This window comes from Galeopterus variegatus, unplaced genomic scaffold, assembly GCF_000696425.1.
Source record: "Galeopterus variegatus unplaced genomic scaffold, G_variegatus-3.0.2 Scaffold9745, whole genome shotgun sequence".
NCBI classification, from domain to species: domain Eukaryota; kingdom Metazoa; phylum Chordata; class Mammalia; order Dermoptera; family Cynocephalidae; genus Galeopterus; species Galeopterus variegatus.
The window spans coordinates 55,227-67,509 of record NW_007735856.1 but is presented as its reverse complement, the minus strand read 5'-3'; the positions used below and the strand labels follow the sequence as shown (position 1 = coordinate 67,509).

General features: G+C 49.0%; 1 protein-coding gene across 1 annotated transcript in view; it reads right to left on the bottom strand.

Annotated features, from left to right (window-relative positions):
* Positions 1-1,894: 1,894 nt before the first annotated feature.
* Positions 1,895-12,283, bottom strand: part of LOC103609546 (zinc finger protein 850-like) — a 16,055-nt gene continuing 5,666 nt past the window's right edge. The window contains exons 2-3 of the mRNA XM_008593851.1: positions 5,928-7,544; positions 1,895-4,194 (exon numbers count right to left, since the gene is read on the bottom strand). Of these exons, the coding sequence (XP_008592073.1) occupies positions 2,563-4,194; positions 5,928-7,544 (3,249 nt within the window). The 3' untranslated portion in view covers positions 1,895-2,562. The remainder of the gene's footprint in view (positions 4,195-5,927; positions 7,545-12,283) is intronic.

Sequence of the window (12,283 nt, the reverse complement as noted above, 5' to 3'; positions counted from 1 at the left end):
TCTCACTCTGAGTGGCGCTAAGCCTGGTGATGGGGATGTTCAACTATTCATCCAGTCACCGAGCATTTCTTAAGGACCTACTATGTGCTGAGGCCAAGGCTAGGAGTATGGGTCACAAGAAGGAACCAGAATGAGTGGTTCCTGACCTTGCGGGGCTCCAGGGCTGGTGCTGAGAATGTTCACTTATTCATTCACTTACTTGGCATCTTCTAAGGACCTACTGTGTACCAGGCCTGGGCTGGGCAATGTATGGGGCATAGGAACTGGGTGGTCCTTATCCCTGAATGACTCCAGGGTTGGTGCTGGAGATATACGACTATTCATTGTCACCGATAATTCTTGAGGACCTACTGTATTCTGAGGCCTGGGTGATATCCAGAGATCAGGACAGAACCAACTCCGTGGTCCCTGGCCCTGAGGACCACCAGGGCCAAGTCAGGGTCTTTTCACCTATTCATTTATTAGCCTGACATTTCCGGAGGTCCTACTATGTGCCAAGGCCTGTGTAGGCAATGCCAGAACAGAGATGAAAAAGAAAATATGACTACGGATTGGACACTGGATGATATTAAGAAATTACTAATTTCGTTATGTTTAGTAATGGTATGGTGGTTATATAAAAGATATCTTTTTTTTCTTAGAGATTCAAGGTAAAGTACTTAGCAGTGAAGGGAGATTACATCTGTAATTTATTTTTAAATAGACCAGGAAAATAGATATTTTCATGAACTATTTTAAAAGGAAATAAATTGTAAAATATGGTAAACTTAGTAAATTTTTTAACTATTGTATTTTTATTAAAATTACGGTTTTCAAAAAATAGTATTCAGTGTGAGTGGATACATATATATATGAGCTTTTATTATCTTTATACTTTTCTGTATAATTGAAAAATATTGTTACAAAATTTTAAAATGTGGTGTGTTCTTTTCCTATGCAGAAGGGACCTATGTTGTCCTATGACACAGGACAATTTATTGGTCAACCTTGTAAGAAAAGCATTCTTCTAACTGAAAAATACTTTTCAGGGATTTTTTTTTTTCTGGAGCCAATTGAGTCACAGAGCAAGACCAAAACAATCATAAATTATTCTATTACATAAGAAATCTTATGCCTATACTTCATAAAGGAATAACATCTAACCCACTGTCTACTAACACAAGTTGTCTCAGAACAAAAAATAATGACAAACAGCTACACAGAAAAACGTGAGTACCATATGATACCACTTGTGTAGAAAGGTTTGCTATATATCTTTCCAGCATATTCTACATACAAACAAATATTCATATATATATATATATATATTATACACACACACATACATACAGTAAGTGATTGTTTCTAGTGAAAGGAACTTGGTAGCAAGGGGACACAAGATTTTTGTTTACTTTATAAATTGTCGACCACATGGATGTATTTTATTTCCATAATTTTGTCAAGATTCTAGTTTTGGAAAGTTATGTGATTGTAACTTTCATTTCACCATTGTAGTAAGTGGGCTGCATTAATGATTCTCACTTTCACTCTTCCCTCCAGAGACACTCCTGCACAGGCTCTGCCTACACTGCTCCTGGGCTTGGCCATAAGGCTTGCTTTGGCCAATGGGCCTAGATGCAAACTTGACAATATCAGAAGCTTGAAACTATACTTGTGTGTGTCTACTCTCTCTCAGACCCTTGCTACCACCCTGAGAACACAGCCAGGTTAGATGTGAGTCACCAGGAGGAGAGATGAATTGGCCCAGCAGAGCCTCCTGGACTATGCAGCCCCCGTCTTAGCTGATTGCAGATGCATAAGTGAGTCCAGCCAAGACCAACCAAGCCTGGTTCAGACCAACAGAACCACCCAGCTGATCTGGAGATGCATAAGAAATATTCAATGGACAACTGGGTTCTGAATGATTTGTAACACAGAAAGGGCTATTTAATGCAACTATTAGTCAGGTTTTTTTAGATTTTGGGGAAAAAAAGCTGGGGTGGCAGTGGTGTTTCCTCATATTGTAAAATGACTGGCTCCACTCTAAAAATCCTTCTTTGCAGATGTGTCAGGGGAGAGGCATTTCCTTCTTCTAGAACAACTCTTCCTGCTCTAGATTTCTCCTGCTCATTTTCTCTAGGCACTGTTTGTATCTTAGCAGATCCAGATTTCTTCTTCAGACCCTGCTCCTTTAGTAAATATGCCAACTTCAGCAACCTGTTATTCCTTTCTATTCAATTAAATGTATTAAGCAAGTGCCTACTCAATCATAAAATTAATAATTAGAAGGCCAGCCAGAGACCCACAGGTATTTTTGTGGGTCTACTTACCCATGCCACATTTATAATACCAGGGAGGTAGTGGAGGGGAGTCTGGCAGGTGTTGGGTCCAGCCCCAGCCTTGAGTCTTCCTTGCTGTGTGACCTCAGGTAAGTTACTGAGCTTCTCTGAGCCTTGGTTTCCTCACAAGCAGCATAGGGATGACACAGTCATCTGCTATATCTCCACCATAGTGTCATGAGGTTGGGAATGGGGCGTAAAAATGCCTAGTGGAATGCCTAGTATGTAACAGGCCCGGTACACCTCAGCTCTTCTGCTGGTCCACACAGGTTTCTGCAAGGTCACCACTGTGACCAGGCTTCTCCTCCCTGTGAGAGCCCAGGTGTTGAGTCAGGTGTGGGAGCTGAGCAGAGGTGTCCCCACACTGGCCACTCGAGTACTGCTTCTTGTCTGCATGTGTCCTCTGGTGTCGGATGAGGGTTGAGGAATAGCTGAAGGCCTTGCCACAGGCACTGCACTCGTAGGGCTTCTCCCGGGTATGAATGATGTGGTGCTGGTTCAAGTGGGAGCGGCTGCTGAAGGCCTTGCCACACTCGTGACATGTGTAGGGCCGCTCGCCCGTGTGCGTGCGCTGATGCAGCGTGAGGGACCAGCCCCGGCTGAAGGCCTTGCCACAGGCACTGCACTTATAGGGCTTCTCCCCAGTATGAATAATGTGGTGCCGGATCAGATGGGAGTGGTTGCTGAAGGCCTCGCCGCACTCCTGGCAGGTGTAGGGCCGCTCGCCAGTGTGCGTGCGCTGATGCCGCGTGAGGGACGAGCCCTCCATGAAGGCCTTGCCACACTCGCTGCACTTGTAGGGCCGCTCGCCTGTGTGTGTTCGCTGATGCCGCGTGAGGGACGAGCCTCGGATGAAGGCCTTGCCGCACTCTTGGCAGGTGTAGGGCCGCTCACCTTGGCAGGTGTAGGGCTGCTCGCCTCTGTGCGTGCGCTGATGCTGTGCGAGGGTAGAGGCCCGGCTGAAGGCCTTGCCGCAGCTACTGCAATCGTAGGGCTTCTCCCCGGTATGAATGATGTGGTGCCGGATCAGGTAGGAGCGGTTGCTGAAGGACTTGCCGCACTCATGGCAGGTGTAGGGCCGCTCCCCTGTGTGCGTGCGCTGATGCAGCGTGAGGGACGAGCCCTGAATGAAGGCCTTGCCGCACTCGCTGCACTTGTAGGGCCGCTCTGTGGTGTGGATCTTCTGGTGATCTATGAGGGACGACACGTAACTGAAGGTGGCCCCGCACTGCAGGCACTTGTAGGGCCTCTCCCCAGTGTGTATGATGTGGTGCTGGATGAGGTGTGAGCGGTTGCTGAAGCGCTTGCCACAGTCCCGGCACGCGTAGGGCCTCTCACCCGTGTGCATGCGCTGGTGCTGTGTTAGGTAGGACACCCGTGTGAAGGCCTTGGCGCACTGGCCGCACACATAGGGCTTCTCACCTGTGTGTGAGCGCTGGTGCAGGGTCAGGTGTACACTCTGTCTGAAGGCCATGCCGCACTCGGGGCACGCAAACGGCTTCTCCCCAGTGTGGATTCTTTGGTGCAAGATGATTGAGGAGCAGTAGCTGAAGGCCTTCCCACAGTCCTTGCATTTCCACCTCTTCTTGTGGCTGCCAGCTTTCTCCAGCTCGCCGGCCTTCACATGCTTCTGCTTGGGGCTCTTCCTTGGCGTGCAGCTCCTCTGGGGCCTGCTGTCCCCAGGGAACACTGCTTGGGTAGCAGCAGGATTCAATGTGGTTCTTGGGGTTTGGCTGAGTTCATTGAGTTCCTGGATGCAGTTCTCTGCAGGGTCTCCCTTGTGGGCCATCGCTTCTGGCTTTAGACAGCTATCCTGGTTTTCCTGTGGGTCCTCAAACCCACCACGGTGTTTCCAGGTTTCTCCCAACTCGGAGCCCTAGAGGGAGATGCTCAAAAATCCCTCCATCCTTGCTTTCTGAGCTGTTCCCTTGATCTCACATCTCTCTGGATCTGAAACGAAGTAAAGAAAGAAAGAAAAAAAAAAATACCAAACAGGTTTGTCATTTGCCCTGAGCTGGAAAAAGGGTTAACAGCTGGTCTGAGAAGGACTACTGACATTTGGGGTGAGGTAAGTGTCATAGGGCCCATCCTGCGTTTTCTGGGATGTTGAGTAGCAGCATCTCTAGTCATCACACACTGGATGCCAGGAGGACCCCGCCACCCTCCCCAATGTGACAATCAAAACTATCTGAAGACATTGCCAAGTGTTCCCTGGGGACAAAATTGCCTCTGGGTGGGAGTCACTGATTTAATGGAACTGAAAACAATTTAAAGACATCCCTGCAAAAAACCACGAATAAATCAGCTCTTAAATAGAGACTTCTAATCTGGTGCAATGGACTAAAAATCATGTTTCCCCCACTCCCCCCAAATTCATACCTTCAAGTCCTAACCCCCAAGGTGATGCTACTTGGAGGTAGGGCCTTTGGAAAGTGACTAGATTTAGATAAGGTTATGAGAGAGTGGGAACCCCACAATGGGATTAATGTCTTTATAAGAGGAAGAAACTACCAGAGCTCACTCTCTCTGCCAAGTGAGAACACAATAAGAAGGCAGCTGTCTGCAACCAGATGAGAGCCCTCACCAGAACCCAAATATGCTGGCATCCTGATCTCAGCCTTCTAGCCTCTAGAACCACGAGGAAATATGCGACCCCTCCACCCTCCCCAATGTGACAATCAAAACTATCTGCAGACATTGCCAAGTGTTCCCTGGGGACAAAATTGCCTCTGGGTGGGAGTCACTGATTTAATGGAACTGAAAACAATTTAAAGACATCCCTGCAAAAAACCCCGAATAAATCAGCTCTTAAACAGAGACGTCTAATCTGGTGCAATGGACTAAACCATGTTTCCCCCACTCCCCCCAAATTCATACCTTCAAGTCCTAATCCCCAAGGTGATGCTACTTGGAGGTAGGGCCTTTGGAAGGTGACTAGATTTAGATAAGGTTATGAGAGAGTGGGAACCCCACAATGGGATTAATGTCTTTATAAGAGGAAGAAACTACCAGAGCTCACTCTCTCTGCCAAGTGAGAACACAATAAGAAGGCAGCTGTCTGCAACCAGATGAGAGCCCTCACCAGAACCCAAATATGCTGGCATCCTGATCTCAGCCTTCTAGCCTCTAGAACCACGAGGAAATATGCATAAATATGTCCACTGTTTAAGTATCCCAGTCTGTTGTACTTTGTTATAGCAGATGGAGCTGACTAAGATATCAGGAAAGATAGTTGGAAAAAACAATCAGTTCACTTCTTACACAGAGGAAAAAGCAGCCTCCAAATTCCTTGCCAAATATACTGGTGGTGGGAGTGCACATTAGGAAAACCAGCTTCGAAGACTGTTTGACATTTCCTAGGAAAGCTGAAGACACACATCCCCGATCGCCCAGTAATCACATACCCTTGAATACAAGCCAGAGAAATGTGCACACGTGTGTCCCAGAAGGCCTGTCCAGGACTGCTCATACATACTAGAATCAATCCTGCTGTCTGTCAACAAGGGAATGGAGAAATAAAAGGGGGCATAATCATACAAGGAAATATCTCACAGCAGTAAACACCAATGACCGACTGTCTGCTACTGCATCAGCTCAGAACCTAAATACACAGAATTGACCAGAAAGGTGAGATGCAAAAGAAANGTGACCAGGCTTCTCCTCCCTGTGAGAGCCCAGGTGTTGAGTCAGGTGTGGGAGCTGAGCAAAGGTGTCCCCACACTGGCCACACGAGTAGTGCTTCTTGTCTGCGTGTGTCCTCTGGTGTCGGATGAGGGTTGAGGAATAGCTGAAGGCCTTGCCGCAGGCACTGCACTCGTAGGGCTTCTCCCGGGTATGAATGATGTGGTGCTGGTTCAAGTGGGAGCGACTGCTGAAGGCCTTGCCACACTCATGGCAGGTGTAGGGCCGCTCGCCCGTGTGCGTGCGCTGATGCAGCGTGAGGGACCAGCCCCAGCTGAAGGCCTTGCCGCAGGCACTGCACTTATAGGGCTTCTCCCCAGTATGAATGATGCGGTGCTGGTTCAGGAGGGAGCGGCTGCTGAACGCATGACCGCACTCCTGGCAGGTGTAGGGCCGCTCGCCAGTGTGCGTGCGCTGATGCCGTGTGAGGGATGAGCCCTCGATGAAGGCCTTGCCACACTCGCTGCACTTGTAGGGCCGCTCGCCTGTGTGCGTTCGCTGATGCCGCATGAGGGACGAGCCCCAGAAGAAGGCCTTGCCACACTCTTGGCAGGTGTAGCGCCGCTCACCTTGGCAGGTGTAGGGCTGCTCGCCTCTGTGCGTGCGCTGATGCTGTGCGAGGGTAGAGGCCCGGCTGAAGGCCTTGCCGCAGCTACTGCAATCGTAGGGCTTTTCCCCGGTATGAATGATGTGGTGCCGGATCAGGTAGGAGCGGTTGCTGAAGGACTTGCCGCACTCATGGCAGGTGTAGGGCCGCTCCCCTGTGTGCGTGCGCTGATGCAGCGTGAGGGACGAGCCCTGAATGAAGGCCTTGCCGCACTCGCTGCACTTGTAGGGCCGCTCTGTGGTGTGGATCTTCTGGTGATCTATGAGGGACGACACGTAACTGAAGGTGGCCCCGCACTGCAGGCACTTGTAGGGACTCTCCCCGGTATGTATGATGTGGTGCTGGATGAGGTGTGAGCGGTTGCTGAAGCGCTTGCCACAGTCCCGGCACACGTAGGGCCGCTCGCCCGTGTGCGTGCCCTGATGTCGCGTGAGGGACGAGCCTCGGCTGAAGGCCTTGCCACAGGCACTGCACTTGTAGGGCTTCTCCCCAGTATGAATGATGTGGTGCTGGAGCAGGTGGGAGCGGCTGCTGAAGGCCTCGCCGCACTCATGGCAGGTGTAGGGCCGCTCGCCTGTGTGCGTGCGCTGATGCCGCGTGAGGGAGGAGCCCCGGCTGAAGGCCTTGCCGCACTCGCTGCACTTGTAGGGCTTCTCCCCAGTATGAATGATGTGGTGACGGATCAGGTGGGAACGGTTGCTGAAGGCCTTGCTGCACTCACTGCACTTGTAGGGCCGCTCGCCTGTGTGCGTGCGCTGGTGCAGGGTCAGGTGTACACTCTGTCTGAAGGTCATGCCGCACTCGGGGCACGCAAACGGCTTCTCCCCGGTGTGGATTCTTTGGTGCAAGATGATTGAGGAGCAGTAGCTGAAGGCCTTCCCACAGTCCTTGCATTTCCACTTCTTCTTGAGGCTGCCAGCTTTTGCCCCCTCGCCGGCCTTTGCATGCTTGTGGGTCTGTCATCCTCTCTAGAGCTGTTTTCCATGATAACTGTGGTGGTGTGTGTGGTTGTGTAAGTCCTCCCTCCAGTCAAGATGAGTCATGAGCTCAGACCCCGGGGACTGAGTGTGCAGGTGTTAAGCAGTGTTTGGGGTTAGGACAGTGAGAAATGACTCCTCGGGTGATGACCAGGGGACAAGAGAGGGCTCCAGGGAGATGAGGGAGGTAAGACTGAATCTTCATCACCTTAGTCTGCCCTCTGATGTTCTCCTGCTTTTTTGGACATTGGCATCATCTGTGGTCCTTATGGGCCCCTGGGAAAGCCCAGCTCACGCAGTCCTGGGGGAAGCCAGGGTAGAGGCCGCCCTGAGGTGACCCATGGTGGAAGAGCATGGAGTGGTTCACCTGACCATGTTGGTGGCCTTGGACAATTCCCTTAACCCAGGTTTCTCAACCACAGAACTCTTGACATTTTGGGATGGAAAATTCTTTGTTGTAGGGGCTTTCCTGTGCTTGTAGAATGTTTGACAGCATCCCTGGCCTCTACCCACTAATGCCAATAGCATCCTCCCCTCCCCACCTTATGACAACCAAAAATGTCTCTAGACATTGCCAAGTGTTCCCTGGGGACAAAATTGCCTCTGGGTGGGAGTCACTGATTTAATGGAACTGAAAACAATTTAAAGACATCCCTGCAAAAAACCACGAATAAATCAGCTCTTAAATAGAGACTTCTAATCTGGTGCAATGGACTAAAAATCATGTTTCCCCCACTCCCCCCAAATTCATACCTTCAAGTCCTAACCCCCAAGGTGATGCTACTTGGAGGTAGGGCCTTTGGAAAGTGACTAGATTTAGATAAGGTTATGAGAGAGTGGGAACCCCACAATGGGATTAATGTCTTTATAAGAGGAAGAAACTACCAGAGCTCACTCTCTCTGCCAAGTGAGAACACAATAAGAAGGCAGCTGTCTGCAACCAGATGAGAGCCCTCACCAGAACCCAAATATGCTGGCATCCTGATCTCAGCCTTCTAGCCTCTAGAACCACGAGGAAATATGCATAAATATGTCCACTGTTTAAGTATCCCAGTCTGTTGTACTTTGTTATAGCAGATGGAGCTGACTAAGATATCAGGAAAGACAGTTGGAGCAAACAATCAGTTCACTTCGTACACAGAGGAAAATGCAGCCTCCAAATTCCTTGCCAAATATACTGGTGGTGGGAGTGCACATTAGGAAAACCAGCTTCGAAGACTGTTTGACATTTCCTAGGAAAGCTGAAGACACACATCCCCGATCGCCCAGTAATCACATACCCTTGAATACAAGCCAGAGAAATGTGCACACGTGTGTCCCAGAAAGCCTGTCCAGGACTGCTCATACATACTAGAATCAATCCTGCTGTCTGTCAACAAGGGAATGGAGAAATAAAAGGGGGCATAATCATACAAGGAAATATCTCACAGCAGTAAACACCAATGACCGACTGTCTGCTACTGCATCAGCTCAGAACCTAAATACACAGAATTGACCAGAAAGGTGAGATGCAAAAGAAATCTCTCAGATATGATGGTATTTAGGCTTAAAACACGCAAAATTAAACCATTTGTTCTTTAGGGATTACAGACATTTGTGGCAAAGGTTCATAAAGGTAAGTGTGGGAATGATACAGCACTGAATTCAGAGTCGTTTCCTCTTGGAGGTGGGAGGGGGATGAAGGAGAATGGAATTTGGGAGGGGTGTCCAGGAAGCTCTGGTGATAGGAAAATGTTTTCTATTTAAGCTGGAGTCGGGTATGTGGGTACTGGTGTATTTTTCTATAATGTTTTTTATATGTCCCAAAACAATTCATCATAAGCTAAAAACTCAGTGCCCCAGAACACACAGGAAAAATCCTGAGGGTTAGTTTTTTCTACCCAAAGCTTTTCAATTTCGTAAGTTTCTTCCATTTTATCTTTTAAAAAATCAACATTTCCCACCTTACCTGGCAAACAATTGGTTATTTGCTAAACTGTGCTTTTTCTGAATGAGATATTTCAACAATGGGATCTGTACCTGTGTCCAGGATCCCCATGACCACCTCCATGTTGAATGACTTGCAAGGAGGACTCACAGGACTCAGCCTATAGTTGTACTGATGGCTATGACACATATTACATGGAAGAAACACAAAGCATCATTAGCAAACAGAAAAGGCACATGGGGACAAAGTCAGGAGGAAACCAGGTTCACCTCACAGGAGNAAAATGTTTTCTTTATAAGCTGGAGTTGGGTATGTGGGTACTGGTGTATTTTTCTATAATGTTTTTTATATGTCCCAAAACATTTCATCATAAACTAAAAACTCAGTGCCCCAGAACACACAGGAATAATCCTGAGGGTTAGTTTTTTCTACCCAAAGCTTTTCAATTTCATAAGTTTCTTCCACATTGTCTTTTAAAAAATCAACATTTCGGGCCGACCCCGTGGTGCACTCGGGAGAGTGCGGGCACTCGGAGCGCAGCGACGGGTTCAGATTCTATATAGGAATGGCCGGTGTGCTCGCTGGCTGAGCGTGGTGCGGGCGACACCACACCAAGGCTTGCGATCCCCTTACCAGTCACGAAAAAGACAAAAAAAAAAAAAAAAATCAACATTTCCCACGTTACCTGGCAAACAATTGGTTATTTGCTAAACTGCTTTTTCTGAATGAGATATTTCAACAATGGGATCTGTACCTGTGTCCAGGATCCCCAAGACCACCTCCACGTTGAATGACTTGCAAGGAGGACTCACAGGACTCAGCCTATAGTTGTACTGATGGCTATGACACATATTACATGGAAGAAACACAAAGCATCATCAGCAAACAGAAAAGGCACATGGGGACAAAGTCAGGAGGAAACCAGGTTCACCTCACAGGAGCACGCCACCAGTAGTCACACAGGACACGCCAAATTCCCTAGAGGGATCCTGTTATTAAAACTTAAGGCAGACTGTGTCCCTCCTCTACTGAAATGCCTCTCACAGCCCCAGCTCATTTGGAGGGAAAGCCAAAGTCCTTACAGCAGCTGAGAAGCCCTGCTGGTCTCCCCTCCCTCCCTCCCATTCTCCCTTCCTCTCTCACCTCCAGGCCTTTGTACAGACTATTCCCTTTGCCTAGAATAGACCCTGCTCTTAATCCCTCCCCCTGCTCCCATCACCCCAGGCCTGGCGGACACCCCCATATATCTTCAGAACCCTTGGTCTGGCTCACATGGCTCAGTGGGCTAGGCAGTGAGAATGGCTCGAATAACTTGGCCATCAAAGTCTCTAAGCCCCAGACCCTGCAGGCTCCATGTATACCCGTGAAGAGGCAGGCAGAGACTGTACTGATGCAGCCACAAGCCAAGGAGACACGACGGGTTGGCAAGAACCTGTTTCCTAATAAGGTCACAGTCACAGGTACCCAGGGTTAGGACTTCAATATATCTTTTTGGGGGGACACAATTGAACCAATACTGTTATGGGGTTCCCTTCTGTCTGTGTGTGTCTTCTTCTCTTCTTACAAGGACACTAGTCACTGGGTTCAGGGCCTACCCTTTCTCATCTTAACTAATTCATTTGCAAAAACCCTATTTCCAAATAAGGTCACATTCCAAGGTGCCCAGGTTGCCATAGCATGAATGTGTGCTTCCCTCCCTGCCCCCAAATTCATGTTGAAACTCTAATCCCCATGTGATGCTGTTTGGAAGTGGGGCCTTTGGGAGGTCATTAGGTCACCCTCATTAATGGGATTTGTGCCTTTCCTTTACAAGGAAAGACACCAGAGAGCTTGTTTCTGCCATGTGACGACACAGCAAGACGGCACCATCTATGGACCAGAAAGCAGATCCTCACCAGGAACCAAATCTGCTGGTGCCTTGATCTTGGACTTCCAGCCTCTGGAACAGTAACAAGTAAATTCCTGTTGTTTGGGCCACGCAGTTTGTATATTTTGTTATAGCAGCCTGGGATAAAACACAGGTGAGCACACGTTTTGGGTGGATACTATTCAACTCACTGCACCCCCCGTTGTTACAGGGCTCAGGTGAAGCTGGCTGCCTGGGGTTTCCCAGGCTTAGGGTTAAATTCTGGCCCCTGGACTCAGGGTCCTTCCTGGAGATGGTGATCTGACCCCAGGCCGCTGCAAGTCACCCAGTCTGTGTTTTGCACGTTCTCAGTGGAGAATGGGGATCTGTTTTTACATGACTCCAGGAAATCATTGTCTTTTCTTTTTTAAAGCCCTAAAGGAAGTTATACATTTAATTATCTCCAACGGGGCTGTGGAGGCTGAAGGATTTACACTAACTCTACAGTTTGCGTTGGACCCATACGCCAAATAGCAACTCAGCACCAACTTCCAATACTTCAGTTGTAACAAAACGGGAAGACAGATGGACAAATGCCTTCCTGTCTCCAAGAAAGGGAGGAAGGCAGCTGTGTGGGATTTCGTCGGTGATGAAGCTGGGTCCAGAGATGTGGGTTCACACCCCAGTGGGGTTCTTTTCGAGCCAGTGGCTGCAAGTCAGTGGCTACCTGGCTCTGAATCTCCAGTCTCCCCTCCTCCTCCGAGAGCAACTGTGGGAGGCTGGGCTCCCCGGCACACAGGTGTTCCCTGAACTGGCCAGCAGGCTGCTGTGGGTACAGCAGACTGTGCTGAGGGTTGGGCTAAGTCCTCTGGGGTGGGTAGGCTAACTGGGGCCCTCTCTGGTTCCCCCTAGGAGTAAAGAGCTACC